Source organism: Taudactylus pleione, unplaced genomic scaffold (assembly GCF_031769625.1).
Source record: "Taudactylus pleione unplaced genomic scaffold, aTauple2 ptg000043l, whole genome shotgun sequence".
In the NCBI taxonomy this organism is placed as follows: Eukaryota; Metazoa; Chordata; class Amphibia; order Anura; family Myobatrachidae; genus Taudactylus; species Taudactylus pleione.
Genome location: NW_028284445.1, coordinates 12,142,724 through 12,163,002, shown reverse-complemented (window position 1 = coordinate 12,163,002; position 20,279 = coordinate 12,142,724). Strand labels below are relative to the sequence as shown.

At 43.9% G+C, this 20,279-nt stretch overlaps 1 protein-coding gene across 2 annotated transcripts in view; it reads left to right on the top strand.

The window, feature by feature from the left end:
• The window catches only part of USPL1 (ubiquitin specific peptidase like 1), a 35,528-nt gene that overhangs the window by 12,103 nt on the left and 3,146 nt on the right, over positions 1-20,279 (top strand). For both annotated transcript variants that reach the window (XM_088460256.1, XM_088460257.1), the window contains 5 exons: positions 11-2,918; positions 6,015-6,101; positions 13,997-14,126; positions 15,404-15,529; positions 19,144-19,298. In XM_088460256.1, coding sequence (XP_088316382.1) covers positions 11-2,918; positions 6,015-6,101; positions 13,997-14,126; positions 15,404-15,529; positions 19,144-19,298 — 3,406 coding nt within the window. The remainder of the gene's footprint in view (positions 1-10; positions 2,919-6,014; positions 6,102-13,996; positions 14,127-15,403; positions 15,530-19,143; positions 19,299-20,279) is intronic.

The following is a 20,279-nucleotide window of genomic DNA, read 5'->3' as shown; positions in this document are numbered from 1 at the left end:
TTTTTTCCAGTGTATTTTTCCGTTGGGATACACTCCCTTGGATAACATAATTGCAAACACTGGGGACTTAACGAAGAACTCTAGCCCCAGAAAGACGAAAAAGCGAAATATCTCGGATGTGTCACCGGTTCCCCTCCCTTGTGAGAAGCGACTGAGGAACGATTTGCCCATTTTTGGGGAATGTCTTCCAATAAATGGTTCTCCTTCTACCCAGTCTGACCAGGGAAAACCTGTGCCCGTTTTCCCTACACTGGAATATGAAATTGGTCCTCTCAGAACTTCACAGCTTTATCTGCCTAATAACCAAAAGATTCAGGTTCAAAATGTGTCGGGGACAACAAATTCATACAGCAGTTCCACTTCTGGTCTGTATGAGAAGCCTACCTCTACATTTGTACATATGGGGATACACAATGGGCCAGTGTCTGACCAGTCAGAAGCACTACTTGCAGATCAGGATAGACTTCAAGAACGAGTCTCGCAAAATGAAGTTGGTGAAATGGCCACGTTGGATAATGGTCTTCTATACCATTATGAGAACCCTAATAAAGACCTACAGAATTTATCAGAAACTCTCCGTACATTGAGCAGCGATGACAAAGAGCAGGAAACTTTAAAGCTAAACTCAGACATAGTAAACACGGTGGTTTCAAATGGAGATCCAGGTATACTAAAAAATTGTGTATTCACTCCAGATCATATGTTCTTTATTAGACCTACCACCCCACCACCTTTGTTACAATGTCATCTGCTAGAGTGCCACGTGAAGGACAGTGCACCCAAGATGGTGTCCAGTCAATCATTCGGTATTGTTGATGATGGGCCACATCTGGGAAATGATTCTGTCTTGGGATCTGGATTACCACCATCCTGTGAAGTCATTCAGAACAGTCTTTGTGATAAAGTGGAGGCATGTTTGTTACAGGACAACTGCCCTAAACAGCAAGTGGAAGACATGTGTGCCGTGGTTATCGCTGGCTGTGCAGAGGCTCCTCAGGACACAACAATATGTGAAGTTACAACCTCTCCTGGTGTGCAGCATAATAAGTCTGATCAGGAAACAAATGTAATCGTCTTGCCAAAATTAAATCCACCGCCCATTACTCTAGTAGGTGCTGTCGAAGAGAACGGTATTGTAAATACGGGTGTCTCACCATTAAAATCTGGGTTATCAGAACAAGATTGTTGTAAAATGATGCCTCCCTCTCAGTCGTTGCAGGATTTGCAGCAGGTGTGCTCAACAGAAGATGGTACTTTGGATGTCTATGAGCTCACTTGCACTAAATATTCTGTTGCGAAAGACAATAGTGTAGAACTCACAGCAGCATCTTGGAAAGTCTGCCACTTGTCACAATCAAAACATTTGGCAGAGGACAAAGAGAAAAGTCAGTGTGGGACAGCCACTCCATCCCACTTATTAGAGCGTCATCTGCTGCCCGTAAGCTTGTCCAAAGACGAATCATTGTCACGTGTGAGTGATGCTTCTTGTACGACAGATTCTACCGGAGAATACAGGTGTAATGTAAATGTGGCACATCCGGCACTGCCAGATTCTAACTTTGCAGAACCACAACAGATGGTCCTGGACTGTCAGTCAAGTATTTCTGCAAACCCGAATTCTTTGCAGATCCTTCTGCCTGACTGCCAGTCAAAAGAGAAGTCCTTGAGGGTTCTGCATGACACCCCAGTGTCTGTTGTAAGTGACCAGCCTAGTGTGACCTCAACAGCAGAGCCATTACTGGAAAATCCGATGTCTGAACTACTAGATTTGGTCCATGGTTGCCAGACAAATAACATTGCCAAACCACCTAACTCCTTAGAGGACGTTCAGCCGGTGTGCCACTCTGACACTAGTTCCATGTTGTGTGTTTGTGACCCTCTTTGCACTACAGTGTCTGTTGTGAAAGATGGCTTTAATGTAGACCCAGATGTTGCATTATTATCAGACCGTTCTTTGTCAGATTCACAAAACTTGGCACAGGACTGTCTGAAACCTTATTGTGTAACAAGTACACCATCTCCAGGCATTCAGGCAGCACCTCCTATAGATGACCATTCCATGCTTGATGTAAAGCTTTCCTCTTGTGACATGACTGCTGCTCTGGATGATTGTGATAATGATGATACATCAGGACCCCAGTTATCAGATAATCATTTCTGTCTGATGGATAGTTGTGAAACTACTGTGATACCAAACTCACAAATAAACAATGTGTTAGACAAAGAATTCAGTTCTTCATGCGATACAGGTATTACTATGGAAGACCGTGGCAATGTGAAACCACCTATTCTATCGGACTGTGATGTATCAGTGCCCGAGCAGGGTACGAAGAAGACGTTTTATGAAAACGCAGTCTTACCTGACTTGTTACTGGACATTCAGCCTGAGCATCGGATGGAAGAGCCCTTAGCAGCAACCCCCCCATGTCCTGCATGCCACGTACCTCTTCTATCAGACGCAGAACCAGTAGTACAAGGTCATTTGCTGCAGGAAAGCCAGGCTACACAATATGATAAATCAAAGCTGAATGACTTGACTGATATATCCAGCACAGTAACCAATCACAATGGCCTTTGTGACAGCAGTTCATTGTCAGAAACACTTTCTTTAGAAACTTCATTAAACTCTGACCGTTTATCACATGATGAATCAATGGATACAACAAGTGTGGATTCTAAACCGGTTCCGAAGACACCCGGAAGTAGAACTTTCCAAAATAACCAGAGATGTCTGCAGTGGAGGAACAAACATTCTTTATGCTGGTTAGATTGCATATTATCAGCCCTGGTCCAGTCTGAGATGCTCAACAATTTTGTGGCTAAGGGAGATAACAAGGAATTAATTATTCACCATCTTTTTGAACGATACAAGGAAGCCAGCTCCATGCTAATGCAATGCACCAAGAAAGTAAAAACAAGTATGCTATTTTCTATTATACATTTCTTTCTCCATCTTCTCCCATTTCTAAACAAAAAACGATTGTCAAGCCTCTTGGAGCGCATGCCATTTTTTTTCAATCTAACACCATATAATAAATAAAGTTAACACTAATATAAAATGTGGTGCGATCATAATCCCGACCGCTGGGAATCTGGAGTTAGAGTGCCGACCGCTGAGTACTGCAGTTAGCGGGAGGTTTAGGATGGGGGGGGTTGGGTTTAGGATGCGGGGAGGGTTAGGTTAGGCCAACTTTCATGGAGACGTCAGGATTGTAACCTGGTCGGGATCCCGAGCGCAGACATACTGTACCTGGGATGTAGTAAGGAGACTGGTGGCCATACTCAATACTGACAGGGAAGTCCAGACAAGGATCTTAATCCCAACGCCGGAATGCTGAAGGGCGCCAGCCCGAATGAGGTAAGTCCGGGCGCCCTTAGCGTTACCAGCAGGGGGGAGGGTAAGGTTTAGGGAGCGTAGCGGGGTTAGGTTTTTTTTTGGGGGGGGGAGGGTTAGACACCTCTGGGGGGGGGGGGGGTTTAGGTGTAGGCACTAACGGGGAGGGTTAGGGGTAGGCTACAAGAAGGGAGTGTTAGGAGGGGGGAGGGTGAATATACTTACCCTGACCCCTGTTGGGATGTCAAACATCGGGATGCCGCTGTCGGTATTCTGACAGGAGGCATCCCAACTGCCAGTGTTACATACCCATTCCCCGTACCCATCCCATATAAAATATACATTAAAACTGCAAGGTCAAAACATGCTAGATAGAGCTCCCAATAAAAGGGTACCTAAGCTCTCAAACGAAAAAGTATAATGACTCTGAAGCCAAATAGCATAGGTAGAAAGGGAAATTTAATGTAACTACATTTTTCTAATGTACAGTACTGTGCAAAAGTTTTAGGCAGACCTTACTACGTGAGTGGCTAATATACACTACGTGAGTGGCTAATATACACACAGATTGCTGTTGTTAGTATATTATGTGTTTTGTTTTTTTATATTTACAGTACTGTGCAAAAGTTTTAGGTAGGTGTGGAAAAAATGCTGCAAAGTAAGAATGCTTTCAAAAATAGAAGTGTTAATAGTTTATTTTTATCAATTAACAAAATGCAAGCCATTCCAACTAGGGGGAGAAATCAAACATGTTTGATTTTTCCCAGCTTGTTGGGTAATAACCGTTCAGTATAGGGGAACTCCCCCCAACTGAATTATTTTAACATAAGAAGACGGACACTCTGCTTCTACCATCGCTGGCAGGGTCTGCTGTTTAGGGGGCAAGGTAGCATGTAAGAGCTGCTCTAACTGTCCCTGCTCCTGCCCCCCATATTAATTTGCTGTATAGGGGTTGAGGGGATTTTGTGACCAGATGCTTTGGAGAGGGAGAAATTAAGTGACAAACTGTGGTGAAGGGGGAGATTGTGACGAGATGTGGAAAGGTGTGATGTGCAGATGGGGGGGTATTATGTGACAAGTTACTGTGCAAATGGGGGCAGTATCATGTGACAACTTATTGTGCTGGTGGAGATGTGTGAAAAAAGCTGCAGAAGAAGAATCAGATGGAAAGTGTGAAATGCATTTTTTAGTTGTTTTTTTTTTTTTAAAAAAGTCGGATGTGTCCACATACTTTTGAGACGTCAGAAATGTTCAGTTGCAGAGAAGTTGGCTGTAGTTGGTTAGATGCAGAGAAGTTGGCTGTAGTTGGTTAGATGCATGGTGTACCATTTTAGTTGGACAGTTGGTTAGTTGAATGAAAGTTGGACTAGTGTATGGCCAGCTTTATTCACATAATTGACATTGGGGCACATCTACTGGAAACACTTTGAAACTCGCACATGGCTGTACAAGTTTGTTACTGTTCACCCTTTAGCTGTGAAGGGGGTTGTGAGCTTGAGACTGATTAAAAGCTGAAATGACCACAATACTACAGTAGTGGTTATTCTAGCACCCCGCACATGTCGCAACCTGTGCAGTTCCTCTTCCCTGATTGGGGTGTCTCTTTCTGCTCTGGTGGTTCTAGCACACTCAGCTGATGCAATGAACTGCTGAGATACAAACCAGAGTGCGCTAGAAGCACCAGAGCAGAGAGAGACACCCCAGCCAGGACAGAGAAACTGCATGGGTTCTGACATGTGCAGGGGCTACAATGAACACTACTACAGAATGCGGCTTTTGCGTTCTGCCAATTTAATTTACGAAGTCTCTGACTCTTAAAATTGTCAAGTTGGGGTTCAGCTGCAAATTTTAAATGTCATTAGATCAAAGTTCATTGCCAAATAACATGCTAAATCCTTCTGAAATAATTTTTTATTCCCCTAATTTGGATCAGTTTCAGTATGTAGCATTTATGATTTGATGTGTATCAGTTTAATTTATAAATGTTTACTGCAGGTTTTTTTTACACAACTATTCCGCTACCAAGTCTATAATTTAAACAGCTTCTCCATGAACTTCCCTTTTTGTGTAAATGGGAAATATATGGGTTAGGGGGATGTAGTTATGAGACTGGCAGCTGCAATGAGTAAAGTTTAGGGAGTGTAGTGGGTTTAGATTTTTTTTTGGGGGGGGGGGGGGGGGGTTAGGCACCACTAGTGGGGGTTAGGTTTAGGCATGAAGGGGGGAGACTTAGGTTTAGGCACTAACAGGGAGGGTTAGGGTGCGGTTTAGGCTACAATAAGGGAGGGTTAGGGGGAGAAGGGGGAGGGTGAGTATATTTACCCGACCCCTGTCGGGATATCAACCATTGGGATGCCGCTGTCGGTAATCCGACAGCCGGCATTACAAATAACAGTTCTGGGTCAGGGGCTTCGATTTAAGCCATTGTGTAAAGAAGGACCTTCTGGGTGAGAGAGCAGAGGATCTCCTGTGATGGACTGATGGGTGCATTGACCTTCCTCTGGCAGTAATAGTCTGCCCTTTACCACCTTAGAGTCACTGAAAAACACAATTTGAATTGTCGGTGAAATATCCCTTTAACTATTGAACCTTCCACCGTTTCTCTCCTGCACCCTTTTTTCTGTCGTTGGTTTGCTCCCATCTCCCCAGCTAAACAATCTGTCTTTTGCGCACCTTGCAGGAGGGACCAATAAGTTTGAGATAGTCCTGAATGACGTGAGAATGCACATCTTTGACAAACTGAAGCCACTTCTGAAGTGTGAATTAGGTATGTACAACTCTACGTACTGTACTTGAACCGGGACCCCTGAAAGTGCAAGCGTACATGTTCACAAATGATTTTGTTAAGGTGATGCTGTGTCCAAAGTTTAGAGGGAAATAAGCTTATTACAGACCTAATATGTAAAATTTATAAACTCCCAACATTACGCTTGTAGCGTCTGCTTATAGTAAACACAAGAGCAACTATTATAATGATGAAAAGTGTTTTTCCCAGAATATGCAGCTGATATACCTTGAGAATATAGGTTGTCCTCACAAAGGAAAAATGAGCAGCTGTGCTATTAATGTACATGTAATTGCCTATGAATTTCATGCAAATTAGGAATTTACACTCAACTTAAATTACTTTATGAGCATAACTTTTGGGGATCACCTATCATTGCATCATTTTTGGATCAATTGAGACTCTGCTTGCAATCAACTGTATGCTGCAATATTTTATCCATGTTCCTTTATATGAGTACTCTAAAACATTCTATCCTCTACATACCCTCTTTAAATTTCAATTCATCCTGCCACTGTATACCTGAGGCAGGGTGCTCAAATGGTTTCCAGGACCCTCAGCAAATATTTAGAAATGACTGCTATGTTACCAGTGTCCTGCAAATTAATGCCCCCATTATGATACATATTGATTGCAAAGATTATAAACGTACTAAATCTGTTTGCCAGTCCCTCAATATTTTGTGACTTTGTCAGTGGCAATCATACAGATGTGTCCACATACATCTATCCTGCATGTGCCACAAGTCGAGTTACACAACGTGTGAGCGCTGTTTGATTTAATAGCGCTGAGCGTCTTTCCATGCTGCTTTCTTCTTTAGGGTCCATAGGGCTCCACAGGGAGACATTGGGATGTATGGTGGGACCTGGAGGACCGGACTCCACCAGCAAAGGTTTTCAATCCCAGGATGCTCCGGTCCTGAGGGCATTTCAGTTTTGTGGGTGTTCGGCAGGAGCTGGACCACAATTATAACCGAGGGCTGCATTAAGCAGCCCAAGTTTTAATTTTATGATTATTTTTTTTATTTTCTTCTACTATACCCTGACATACTAAGGTTTTGGGGCTCATTGTACCTCACATCTGCTTTATAGGTGTCAGGGCTATCACGTACTATATACCGCGGTTGCAAACTACACTGTGCCATATATAGCACGCTTACACACTACATTGTGCCATATTACACACACTGCAAGGTGTTCATTGCACTGTATCATACTGTGTATTCTATTATTCTTGGGACTATGGCTGGCAGAGGAAAGCATACCAAGCAGCCTGATGCTGCTGCTCCTGCTCTGGTGTCTTGTAAGTCTTGCTCTGCAGGCTTAGCCACAGAGTCCATCAGCCCTGTTGTCTCTCCCCCAGGACCCACTATGGGATGGCCACAGCAAGTACCCCCTGCAAATCCTTTGCCTCCTCCATGGTTAGACGTACGGTCTACCTCAGTACAGAGTGGCTAATACCTCTACGGTTTTTCATCAAATAATGTAAAAAGAGAAACCTTTGCCTACTAAACGTACTATATCATCACAATCCACACCGTTATCTGATCCTGAGATATCATCTGGGGAGGCAGAGATGCAGATCTCTCACTCTGACTCTTATGAGAAGAGGAACTACCCTCTAAACTAAATATACCGGCTCTTGTGAGAGCTGTTAAAACTATTCTACAAATAGAAGAGGATGAGCCCGCTCCTGAGAAAAAACACACACTTTATAAGCATCAAAAGGTTTTACCAGAGTTTCCTCACTCTGACCAGCTATCTGATCACGAGTGAAGCTTGGAATATGCCGGTAAAATGTTTCAAATTCCAAAACGTTTCAGTTCCTTTTACCCTCTTCCAGTACCTGATTGTACTAAATGGGAAGTTCCCCCAACGGTGGATTCTCATGTAACACATCTGGTTAAAAATGCCACCTTGCCCATTCATACTGCAACCTCCTTGAAGGAGACTACTTACAGATAGACGTATAGAATCTTGTCATAAATTTATATACTCTCTTACAGGAGCTATTACTCGTCCTGCTAGGGCTACGGCCTGGGTGGCAAAGCCATTGAGAGTTGGGCCGAGGCCCTAGAAGAGGCTTTTCCCCCTGATGCTTCAAGGGAACAGCTATCCTACATAGCTCACATTAGAGATGCAGCCTCCTACTTAGGTGAAGCAGCTATGGATATGGCTCTCCTAGCCTCCAGGATATCTGCCACTTCGGTAGTGGCCCACCGTATTCTTTGGCTATGTTCCTGGAAAGCAAATTCTGAATCAAAACGGGCTCTGGAGTCTCTGCCTTATGCAGGAGATGTCCTATTTGATCCAGAATTGGATAAAATTGTGACTACTTTGGTAACTAACAAGATGGCGTTCATGCCCTCTGCATATAATCCAAAGCCGCGGACATCATCCTTTCGCCCTCAAGGCAATGCCAAAGGTCAGTCCTATCTACAGCAACAGACATCAGCCAAGGCCTCCAAGCCTAGGGCCAAACAACCCTGGGATACTAGAGGTCCATCTGCCAAGTCTAAGGACAAGCCTGCAGCCTTATAGGGCGGGCCTCTCCCTGGGTGGGAGGCAGACTTCTTCAATTCGCCCAAGTTTGGCATCAAACTACGTCAGATGCTTGGGTAAGAGAAGTTGTCTCCCACGGATACGCCCTCTCCTTCCTGAGGCGACCCTTCCTGAGAGGGGAAGGCCCCAACAGTTCTTTTGCACCAGCCATTCCGTCCTCACTGAATTCAGGAGTAATAATTCGGGTCCCCTCCTCACAACGGGGCAAGGGCTATTAATCTACCCTTTTCTTAGTTCAGAAGCCCAATGGGTCTCATCGGCCTATCCTCAACCTCAAGTCCCTGAACAAATTTATCAGGGTGCCCAGGTTTCGTATCAAAACACTCCGTTCTATTATCCTAGCTATGGAACCTGGAGATTTTATGGTATCCCTAGACATTCAGGATACTTACCTACATGTACCTATAGCGCCTTCTCATCAACAATATCTCTGGATTGTTACACTGCACCAACATTACCAATTCCAAGCACTCTGCCATTTGGTCTCAACGGCCCCTGGGGTCTTCACCAAGATCATGGCAGTTAAGGCGGCCTCTCTTCATCGTCAAGGGATCAGACTGTTCCCGTACTTGGACGATCTCTTGCTGTTGGCAAGCTCCCCAGAGACTCTTCACAGCCATCTGCAGTTAACCGTTACCTTTCTACAAATGCACGGTTGGCTGATCAACTGAAATAAGTCTTCCCTGTCACCCTCTCAAAGGATGGTACATTTGGGAGCCCTCCTGGACTCTCAAGTTCAGAGAATCTTCCTGACAGCAGACAAGATTTCAGTGATACAGTACAGACTATACAGACCGCTTCACAGTTGCAGTGTGTCGATTCACTTTGCAATGCAGGCCTTGGGATCAATGGTGTCCATCTTCGACATGGTGGAGTTCGTCCAGTTTCATTCCAGGCCCCTCCCAACACCTGATCCTCTCCAGGTGGAACGGGCTACCCCGTCTGCTCAAATGCCAGATGATGAGCCTCCCCCCAGAGGTACGCCTGTCCCTTTTTGATCCCGGACTGGGCTCTCCTCATCACAGAATCATGCCTCCAAGGGTGGTGCGCAGTAACCGGCCAGCACTCCTTCCAGGGCTGATGGTTCCCAGTTGAGGCAGTGTTGCCAGTCAACATCCTGGAACTTCGAGCCATCTACAAAGCTCTCACTCTGGCTCAGAATATTCTGAATAACGGGCCAGCACAAGTAGTCAGACAACCCCACGGCTGTGGCCTACCTCAATCGCCAAGGGGGCCCTCGAAGTCAGTATGCAATTACAGAAGTGTCCCGCATTCTCACATGGGCCGAACGCAATCACCTAGCCATCTCTGAAGTGTTAATTACCGGTGATTCTCAATTGGGAGGCGGATTTCCTCATCCGTCATGACGTGCATGCAGGAAAATGATCTCTACATCCAGAAGTCTTTCAGATTCTAGTGGGCAAATGGGGTCTTCCGGAGGTGGATCTTGTTGCCTCCAGACGACAACAAACTTCCAGTTTATGGAGCCAGAACAAAGGACCCCGACGTGGCCGTCATAGACACATTGTCGGTAAAATGGAACTTCCAATTAGCATACCTCTTCCCTCCAATATCCCTGCTTCCTCGAGTGCTTCGAAAATTCAGACAGGAGGGCGCCACAGTCATGTTAATCGCTCCGGCCTGCCCAGACATCACTGGTGCTCCAATCTGCAAAGGCTCTCCATAGACGTTCCTCTTCAGCATCCTCTACGAGTAGACCTGTTGTCTCAGGGTCCATGTCTCCATCCGGACCTAGCCCATCTGTCTTTAACGGCTTGACTCTTGAGACATCCCTCTTAACGGCTAAGGGGTTTTCCAGCTCTGTGGTCCAGACCATGCTAAAAGCACGTAAACCAGCCTCAGCCAGGATTTACCACAGAATATGGCATACATATTTCCAATGGTGTGCTCCAATAAACTGACCCTCAGGTGTTTAAAGTTACTAGAATTCTTGCCTTTCTTCAAGCTGGACAGGATCTAGGTCTCCGCCTAGCGTCTCTGAAAGTACAGGTCTCTGCTTTGTCTGGTTTCAGCGCACAATTGCTTCTATACCGCATGTTCACACCTTCATGCAGGGTGTTCTACGAATACAACCTCTCTCTATCCCTCCTGTGGCTCCATGGGATTTGTCAGTGGTGCTCCAAGCACTTCAGGAGCCTCCATTCAAACCCCTGGAATCAGTTGATATCAAATGCTCACTATGGCATCTGCCTGTAGGGTATCTGATTAAGGGGTGCTTTCATGTTGCTCCCCATTTTTGATATTTCATCTGGACAGGGCTATTCTTCGAACATGCCCAGGCTTCCTTCCCAAGGCGGTTTCTCGCTTCCACCTGAATGAGGAAATTGTGGTTCCGGCCTTTAATTCACCAGACCTCTCGGCAGGTGAGGCCTCTTTTGGATGTGGTCCGTTCTCTAAAGATCTACGTGGACCATACTGCTTCCATCCGGAAATCAGACTTCCGCTTCATCTTCTATGGATCCCATAAGAAGGGATGGCCAGCTAACCGACTCTGGCCAGATGGATTTGCATGATTATCTCGCAGGCTTACACGCAGACGGACCTTCCTGTGCCGACTACTGTCTCTGCTCATTCTACTCGCTCTGTGGGTCCTTCGTGGGCAGCCCGACGTGACGCCTCAGCTGAACAGCTATGCAAGGCGGCCACCTGGTGTTCTGTCCACACCTTTCTTGGGTTTTATGCCTTTGATACATTTGCCTTTCAGGATGCTTCCTTCGGGCGTAGGGTTCTTCTGTCAGCTCATGAGCGTTCCCGCCCTGGAAAAGCTGCTTTGGGACAACTCCAATGTCTCCCTGTGGAGCCCTATGGACCCTGAAAAAGAGGAAAAGGAGAGTCACGGTAAAACTTACCTTGGTTAACTCTTTCTTCAAAGTTCACAGGGCACCTGCCCTGACACTCCTAGCTTCTATGGGTTTTCTTCTTCTGGTCACTTGTTTCCTTCTCTGTGTGAGAGAGTGATTCCTCAGTGTACCAGTCTTCCTTCTCTCCTATCCTGCTCCTGTCTCGGTTTTGTTAACAAAACTGAAGTGCCCTCAGGCTGTGGGCAGGGTATAGGGGGAAGGACCGGAGCATCCTGGGATTGAAAAGCTTTGCTGTTGGTGTCTGGTCCTCCAGGTCCCACCTATACCCCAATGTCTCCCTGTGGACCCAATGGACTTTTAAGAAAGAGCGTTAACCAAGGTAAGTTTTACCATAGCTGTAATTTTTTTCTCTTCAAATGCGTCTTATTCGCACACCCCATGTGAATAGAATGCACAAGCAGATGCTGATTAAAATATGCGGCATGCCTATATTCTGTGTGCGACCGGCTGTTGTACTATGTAAGGCGCTGCGGAACACTTGTGGCTCCATTTAAATAAAGGATAATAATCTGCATGTGAAATGCTAAGTTAGTGTCAGCGGCTGTGTCACTGTAACGTAGTATTTTGCATGCAGATACACCCGCACTCACAAACAGAACATAGGCATGCTGCATATCATTTTAATCAGCAGAAGCTGCTTGTGTGTCCTATTCGCATCGCTGTGCGAATAAGACTCATTTGAAGGGAAAAAGTTGCACAAAAAGATGCTCAACGCTACCGAGGCATGGCTCGACTAGAAGGGCTGTTCAACGTGCAAGGAGGACACATCTATAATTGTGTATTTACAAAAAGAAATTTAGGGACCGATTGTATTCCAGAACGGCACATTGCAGCCATCAACGTTCACAAGTTCTCTCCGCACCTCATAGAGGAGTGCAGGGAAAACCTGCGATGTTGAGCTACCTAAATAGGCAAATATGTGTCCAGTCGAACATTGCAGTGAATTGAATTGGCCCCTAAGAATAAATTTCTTGCATATTTTTGTTCTTATGTGCTCTGCCTTTTTATCATTCTGATCTTTGTGTGACTGGTTGCAGTTATCGGTAGTCCTTGGTACTGAGTTTGTTTAGAATTTTTCTCCCCATTATACAGAAATAAAAATCTATATGGGGGTATATGTAATAGCCTGCGGACTGTAGGCGTTGGCGAGTCCCGTGTGAGACTGCCCTATTTTTTTTAATTATTATTTATTTAAAGTAGTCATTTAAAAGGCAAAATCAACCTGGTTTTGCCTTTTTAAATGACTTCTACTTTAAAACATTGGGCTGTCTCGCACGGGATTTGCCGATGCATGCAGTACGCAGACTATTACATATACCCCATTGAGTGTTCTTTTGTTAAAGATCAGCAATCTTCTGCATATCCCTTCCTAGGCCGACCATAGAAAGGCATCATGGGAAATGTAGTTCCGCTAAACAGTTGACAAGTGGAAAATGAGCAGTGTCTATGAAGTGCTTTTAGCAGTAACGTGAAGGAGGAGTATTTTTAAGGAATGGTGATAGATACAATATATAGTGCAAGGCTCGCCTCCTAGAGATCACCCCTTAACCCCTTCAGCACTGGGAGCACCTCTATCACATTGATTAAAACGTTCATGTGCAGTTTATTTTTAATTAGGTGGCACCCCTTCATTGCAGGTGTCTGAGAAGTGACTAAAACGTTTTTGGACTTAATGGACTACGTACTAGTGTAAGTGGAATAACATCTGCAAGGTACGGATTTTAATGGCTACGCCATCTAAAATGAACTTTGCCGGATTACATCCGCAGCAAAACACTCCAGTCTTACTGTGCCCTTGTCTCCCCACGTTTAATAGTATATAAGGGGTTTTTTTTATACCTGTGTAAAGGATAGTGTGCCATTTTTTAAAACCTCCAATTTTAGGTGCATTTTGCTAAGTTGAGTGCACCTATTGAAGTTATTCTCCAACAATGGGGACACACACACACAACCAACGACCTGTAACTAGAGCAGGGTAGATGTAAGGCATTTGTCAGACTGGTGCAGGATGATTTTAGTGTCAGAATCTTGCTTATATATCCAGTTTATTAGTGGCGTTGGCGTGGTGGTTCTTGCTGGGTACGCTGCTAAAAAGTCCATGCAGTAGTAGAGTAGGGACTGCCAAATATATATATTTTGTGTCTACTGCCAAAATTGAGTTAATTGTAAGTTGCTAACACAAATAAGAATTACAAGGTGTTATATAGAAGTGTAAATGTGTTATTGATGCACAGTGATGCCTACCCATTCTGCAACATGTTCAATTAAAATATATAGATGTGTTATGTACCATCATTTTCTTTGCCTTGCTACAGAATGGATTATTTGCGAGATATAGATAGATAGATATACATATATATATATATCTATCTATATTTGTATTTTTTATTTGATGGTTGCCTTATGTCTGTCTAACCTTTCCTTGTCACTACAGGACAGAAAGAGAGCCCGGTCTTTGCGTTTCCTTTACTACTGAAACAGGACCTGGAGGTTGAGAAACTCTTTGTGCACACTTACACGTGGGACTTTAAGTGCGAGCTCTGCGGATATAGTTACCAAGATAGGTGAGCGAGCATCTTTTACATGCAGTGATATGGGTAACATCAGTGACTCTGTAACCACTCAGCCTGGATTGTTGCAAAAGCTAAAGAAATATTTAGTCGTCACACATCATATCGTTACTACTCACTAAGGGGGGAGATGTATCAAACATCCTATAAGGGACAAATAAAGGTGGTGCCTGTAGCAGTCAATCATATTATAGCTAACATTTATCTAGTACCTGCTATATAATAACTATAAGCTGATTGGATACAATGGGTAACTCCTCCACTTATCATTTTTCGAATGTATTCTAAAACTCCCCCATAGTCTGTTCTAAAAAAAAAAACAAAAGTTATTAATCTAGGAAGTTTATGGCATGAAAGATAATTATTGACCTATGTATAGTATTATGTACAAAAACAAGGGTATAAATCGGGGATGGACAAGCGCAATAGATTTTAGGATCCGGACAAAAAGGCCATATATAGAAATTACTCTAAAGGGGCACATCCACTAGACGATCTACTCCCTGTCCAATCTCTAAACGATTTTCCCTTGATTTTTTTCTCTTGAAATTTTCTTTCAGTCTGAACGATTTGCAAACAATCTTTAATAGATCAAGTGAAATTGACCTGCATGTTCAGACGACTGACGAGACGACCAGCGGGAGCGCGCATCGTTGATCGTTAACGACCAAACACTGCACGATTTATAAACTATTTTTAAACGATTGAACGATAACAACGTAGTTATCGTTCAATCGCCTGCTAAAATCGTGTAGTGGATGCCCCCCTTAAGAAGTGTTGGGGAGATGTAGCATTTGGCGACTAATGGGCGTTATTTTTGTGGACCCGCTTTATCTCCAGTGGTGAAGCGGGTACTGATAACGGTTGCATGTATTAACAAAACTTTTGCCGAAGAGGGAGTGTGTTAACTCCCTTTTCCGGTGAATCACCGTCTCAATCTTTGACGGCACATAGCGGTCATTCTGCTCGCTTCCCTGCATTACTACATACAGGGAAGCAGTAACTGCAGCACTTAATGTGCGCACTTACGGTTTTCACCCCCCTATTACCCCTTCATACATCTCCCCCTATATTTTTGGTTCGTCCTGGCTTCTGGTATTTGTCCATCCCTTTTATAGAGTGATAAGATTTACTAGAAGTGTATAATGAATATTGCCTGATTGCTGTAGCTGGTGAATGCAGAATGGATTAGGCAGGGCAGCTGGTTGTGATGGTGTATGCCTGATCATGGCTATTTTTTTTTCTTTTGTGATTTGTATATTTACCTGCAGATGCCAGAAAACACTGACCACTTTCACAAGGGTGGTCCCAGAATGGCGCCCCCTAGACGCCGTGCACACCGCTCCATGCAACCAGTGTCAGAACGCAAATCAAAGACGGTCAATGCGTTTGGAAGAGTAAGTTGCTGTGTTTTACAGTCCCGTAGCCATAATGTATTAAATCATCCTTTTATTTCCCATTAAACGGCTTTGGTCTCATCTGTTGAACAATGCCGTAAATGAATTAAATCGTGACATTTTACCTAAGGAGATACTGTATACATCTGACCCACAAATATGTGCAGGAAGTAACTTTGTTGTTCCACATATCATACGTAAGCAGTGGGGGGGTTTCCTCTACAAGGTTCCTAAATATAACATGATGTTTTATTTTTTTTCATTTAATCGTTGTTTACACAGTAAACTTGTCTGTTTTCTCATTCATAGTAAGACTAACTTGGCACTCTTGTAGTCTAAAATATGTTGGCTCAATAAACCGTTTATTAGGGTAATAACCATTGAGTGTCCTAGGATATAGGAAAATACATTTCTCCTTGTTCCCTTGCCACTCGTTCCAAAATCCCTGTCTAATCCCCAGTGTTTAACAAGCTGCCTTACTTACTCCTGTATGGAATCAAGTTAGATTTACAGCATTCCCAGCCCCCACAATATGCCCTTTTGTTCGTATTGCTGCCGGACTACTCTACTCCCCACTATTTATTAATCATGCACTAATTTTGTATATTCAGTTCTTTTTTTTTTTTTTATTGAAACACCATAAAAGCAAATCATCCTATTTTCATTTCTTAATGATGAGAATACAGGTTGTCTTCCATATCCGAGATGCTTGGGACCAGAAATATTTGGGACTTTTCCGTAGTTTGGCTTATTTGCATACCATAACGAGATATCTTGGGGGATGGGACCCAACTCTAAGCACAAAATGCATTTGTTTCATATACACTTTATACACATAGCCTGAAGGTCATTTCATACAATATTTTTAATAATTTGGTGAATGAAACAAAGTTTGTGTACATTCAACCGTCAGATAGCATAGGTGTCGGCGACCAAAGAATTTCGGTTAAGGAAGAATCGACCTGTATCAATATTTTAGCAAAAAATAAGATCTTGCAACTCTTAAAATGTCCTTTACTGTCTGTAAGTCTCTCTGCTTCTACTAGCTGGTGACCAAACTACACCCATGCACCTAATTCAGGGAGGAATGCCAGCAATCTCGTAGCTGTCACCATTTCCCATCTCTTTAAGACCCTTTAAACGTGCTCTATGGAAGTCGTGCCCTGTCTGCAACAAACTAATTTCTATCTATAGTCTCCTCTCAAGCAACCTCAGCTATCTAGCAATGGCAGACACTTTGCTCACACTATCACATGCTGATTCCATGATAAGTATTATAAAAAAATATTATATATTTATATATATATATATATATATATATATATATATACTACTACTAGCGTGAGATGTCAGAGATAAAGCTGTGGTCATGGGGCGAGATACTGTCCAACATGCAGCAAAACATCCTGTTAGTATTACAGTCAGGGACTTTTTTTTTTTTTTTTTACGTTGCCTTTTGCAGTGATCTTTACTGTAGAATCCCTTTCGTGATAATGAACGGGAAGTTAATAAGCTTAAGCCTAGGTCTCGGTTTAGAACTGATGAGAAGCACACTTATGAATACACTGATGGCATTAGTAATAAACTGGTAACCTAATAAAAGCTCATTGACAACATGCACTAGTAATAAACAACTGTGCCTCAGTAACTTACGCTGGTGATCTACATACTGACCTAGATCACATCGGTCACTCACAGTAACTCAAAGCTATTGGGAAAGCTATTTCAGCACAGTTATTTGTTACATAAGTATTAGAGCTCACTGATATTGTACCAGCCTGCCACCAGCGCAATACAATCGGTCACTACCTTACCGTGGATGTCAGGACATGTAATCCTCTCCAGTAAATACATTACTTTGAGACTGGTACAGGGGGTTCGGGATGTCCCTCCACAGTGACTGTGTGACAGTCCAAAATTCAAATAGGGGAACCACACCTAACTGCCAGTGAGACCCGACCGGCGATGTTTGGGGTGGCAGTTGGTGTGGTTCCCCTATTTGAAATTTGGACTGTCACACACTTGGCACACAGTCACTGCGGAGTAGTCGCTGTATATTGCCCATCCCTTCCACAAACTCAGTCTTCCAAAAACTGAGCGTCTTTCTACGGTCTACGGATGCTACTTGACACCAATCTGTTGAGAACTTGAAAGTAAACCCTGCGCCTCATGCTCACTGCCAAGGTGCCATCATTGTTCTCCCACATCCAAACTGTCTCAAAATCCTGTTTCATACATGGAAGAAACATCTCCAGGAGGGATGCAGTCAGGAAGCCAACAGTCGAAATGCCGACCGCCGGCTTCCCGAATGTCAAATCCCGGCAGGGTACCTGTCATTATACCTATGCCGGGAGCCTGACGCCCGGCATACCTAACAAATGTAGGTAGGCCAGGCGGCGGGTGCGGACAGCCGAGGGGGGTGTTACGGTAAGGGCTCCCTGGGGCGGGCTTAGGGTTAGGCACCCCCCCCGAGAGGGTTAGGCTCGGGGAAGGGGAGAGGGGTGTTACGCACCCCCGAGTGGAGGTTGGGGTTAGACTTGGGTTTAGGCTGCTGGGATGGGTGGGGGTTAGGTTTAGGCACTAAGGGGGGAGGTTAGGCTTAGGCACCACTAAGGGAGGGATAGGGGGGGGGGGTAGGGTTAGTTATACTTACCTAAATCCCCTGTCGGGATTTTCACTGCTTTTGGGCTGTCGGTGTCAGGATTTGGCCATAGGGCCGGCGGTCATTCATACTGATTCCCTCCAGGATATGCACGTTTCTCTCTCACAAGACAATACAAAGACTTCTATTAATGTTCTCATGAACTTCCACTAGTGCTTTTCCTTTCCTACCAGTCTTTCACCCCTACACCCTAATTTGGAGTGCAGCGACCATACTAATTTTCTGTGTTTTAAAGGTGCTGCTGCTGCTCCATTCTGTCAGTCCCTATATTGGTGATATATATTTTACATGATCCTGTGTTTCCTCTTATATAAAAAGTCTATTCCAAAACTCTACCAACATATCCAGTATATCTCTTCCCTCGACTCAAAATATCTCCCAACTTAATCCTTCTGCTATGCCTAAGATCTGTGGCTCTCATCCTCACTTGTTTCTTTCTCCCATTCCTAAGTGCCTGATTACTATCCATCTCTATAAAGTTCACTCACAACTTTACACTCTAATCACCAACTGGACCCTGAATCCTCATTGCTGTGTCTGCTTCCTAGAACTCCATTAACCACTTCTCCCATTGCAATCTGTCTGGACGCGTATTCAACCTTAAACATCAAGTTACTATTTTCCTATAGATGTTGCGAGTCCGCGAAAGTGCCCTCTTATATAAAACAAGACTGGGCACTAAACCTGTCTGTTCTCACACCAAAGAATTGTGAAATGTGCCAGCGCTGTATAAATGAATGTTTTATTATGGTTGAAAATAGTTTAAATGTGTACTGAAGACTAATGGCACATAAGCCTGCTATATTGGGGAAGGGGGATTATTTGTTTTTTTATTTGCAAGTAGAGTGAAGCATTTTGTAATTCCTTGCAGTGGTGGTTTCGCCCTTACAGTCCTTTCAATGTGTGTGTGTGTTATGATACTTTGCATTGTAAAATTTTGTATGTCTTGCAGGCTGCGTTCTGTATTTATGATGCACTTTGTGGAGGGTTTGCCGACCAATGATCTGGAGGAGTATTCATTTCAATTTAAAGGCCACATGTATGAAATAAGAACAGTAATTCGGTATCGGTACGACCATTTTTCCACTTGGATAGCCATTGATGACGGTGAGTGGTGCCAATTGCACATAAATGTGGTGGTTTTTTTTGTTTCACTCATGAGGTCCATATTCTTGTTTCCTGACATTGTATAGGTGATTGCTGGTATACGGTAAAGGGAAACATCTGAACTCTCATTTCCCTGTATGTCTATGAAAGATTAATTGTATAAACAAAAAACAAAGAAGGAAGTTATAAAAGAAAGATCAATGTGTTGAGTTAAAGTTGCAGGAGGGCTTTTAAAAGTCAATAAACTGAGTAATCTCAAGATGAAGATCCTTTTAACAGTGAACCAGGTTAACTTTATATATCTATAATCTAATGTGAAGCAATGTAACCGTTCTCAGGGTCCCATACAGCAGACTGCATGGTTTGGTCTGTTGGAGCAGGGGGTTGATTCTCTAATTTAGGGTTATAATGGGGCTCTTGAATGCTACAATAGTTTGTTTATAAAAAAAAACAATTTCTATTTTAGTTGTTGTTGTCCTGTTAAAGTCTTGGGGGCTTATGTAAGAGGGTGCGATCTGGTGCCACTGTGGGAGCTCTTGCGAGTCTTCCCGTATTTTTAAAGCAGAAATAATTTTAAAGGCAAAATCAAGCTGGTTTTGCCTTTAATAATGATTACCACTTTAAAAATATGGGAAGACTCGCAGGAGCTCCCACAGCGGCACCAGATCGCCCCCTCTTACATGAGCCCCTTAGACTATGTTTAGACGCATGGCCGGCGGTTCAAATCCCGGCAACGGCAGCCCGTCAGAGGAGGAAATCCCAATCGTCCTAAAGCAAAGTATAAACTAACCTAATTCTACCCCCTAACCCTCCTTTAGGGTGCCTAACTCTAACCTCCCCCACTCCCCCCTGTGCCTAAACCTAACCCCCTTCCCCGCCGCCTAACCCTAACCTCCCCCTGGGGATGCCTAACCCCCCGTCCCCTAGCCTGACCCTAACCTCCTGGGGGGGTGCCTTACCCTAAATCCCCCCCCGGCAGCC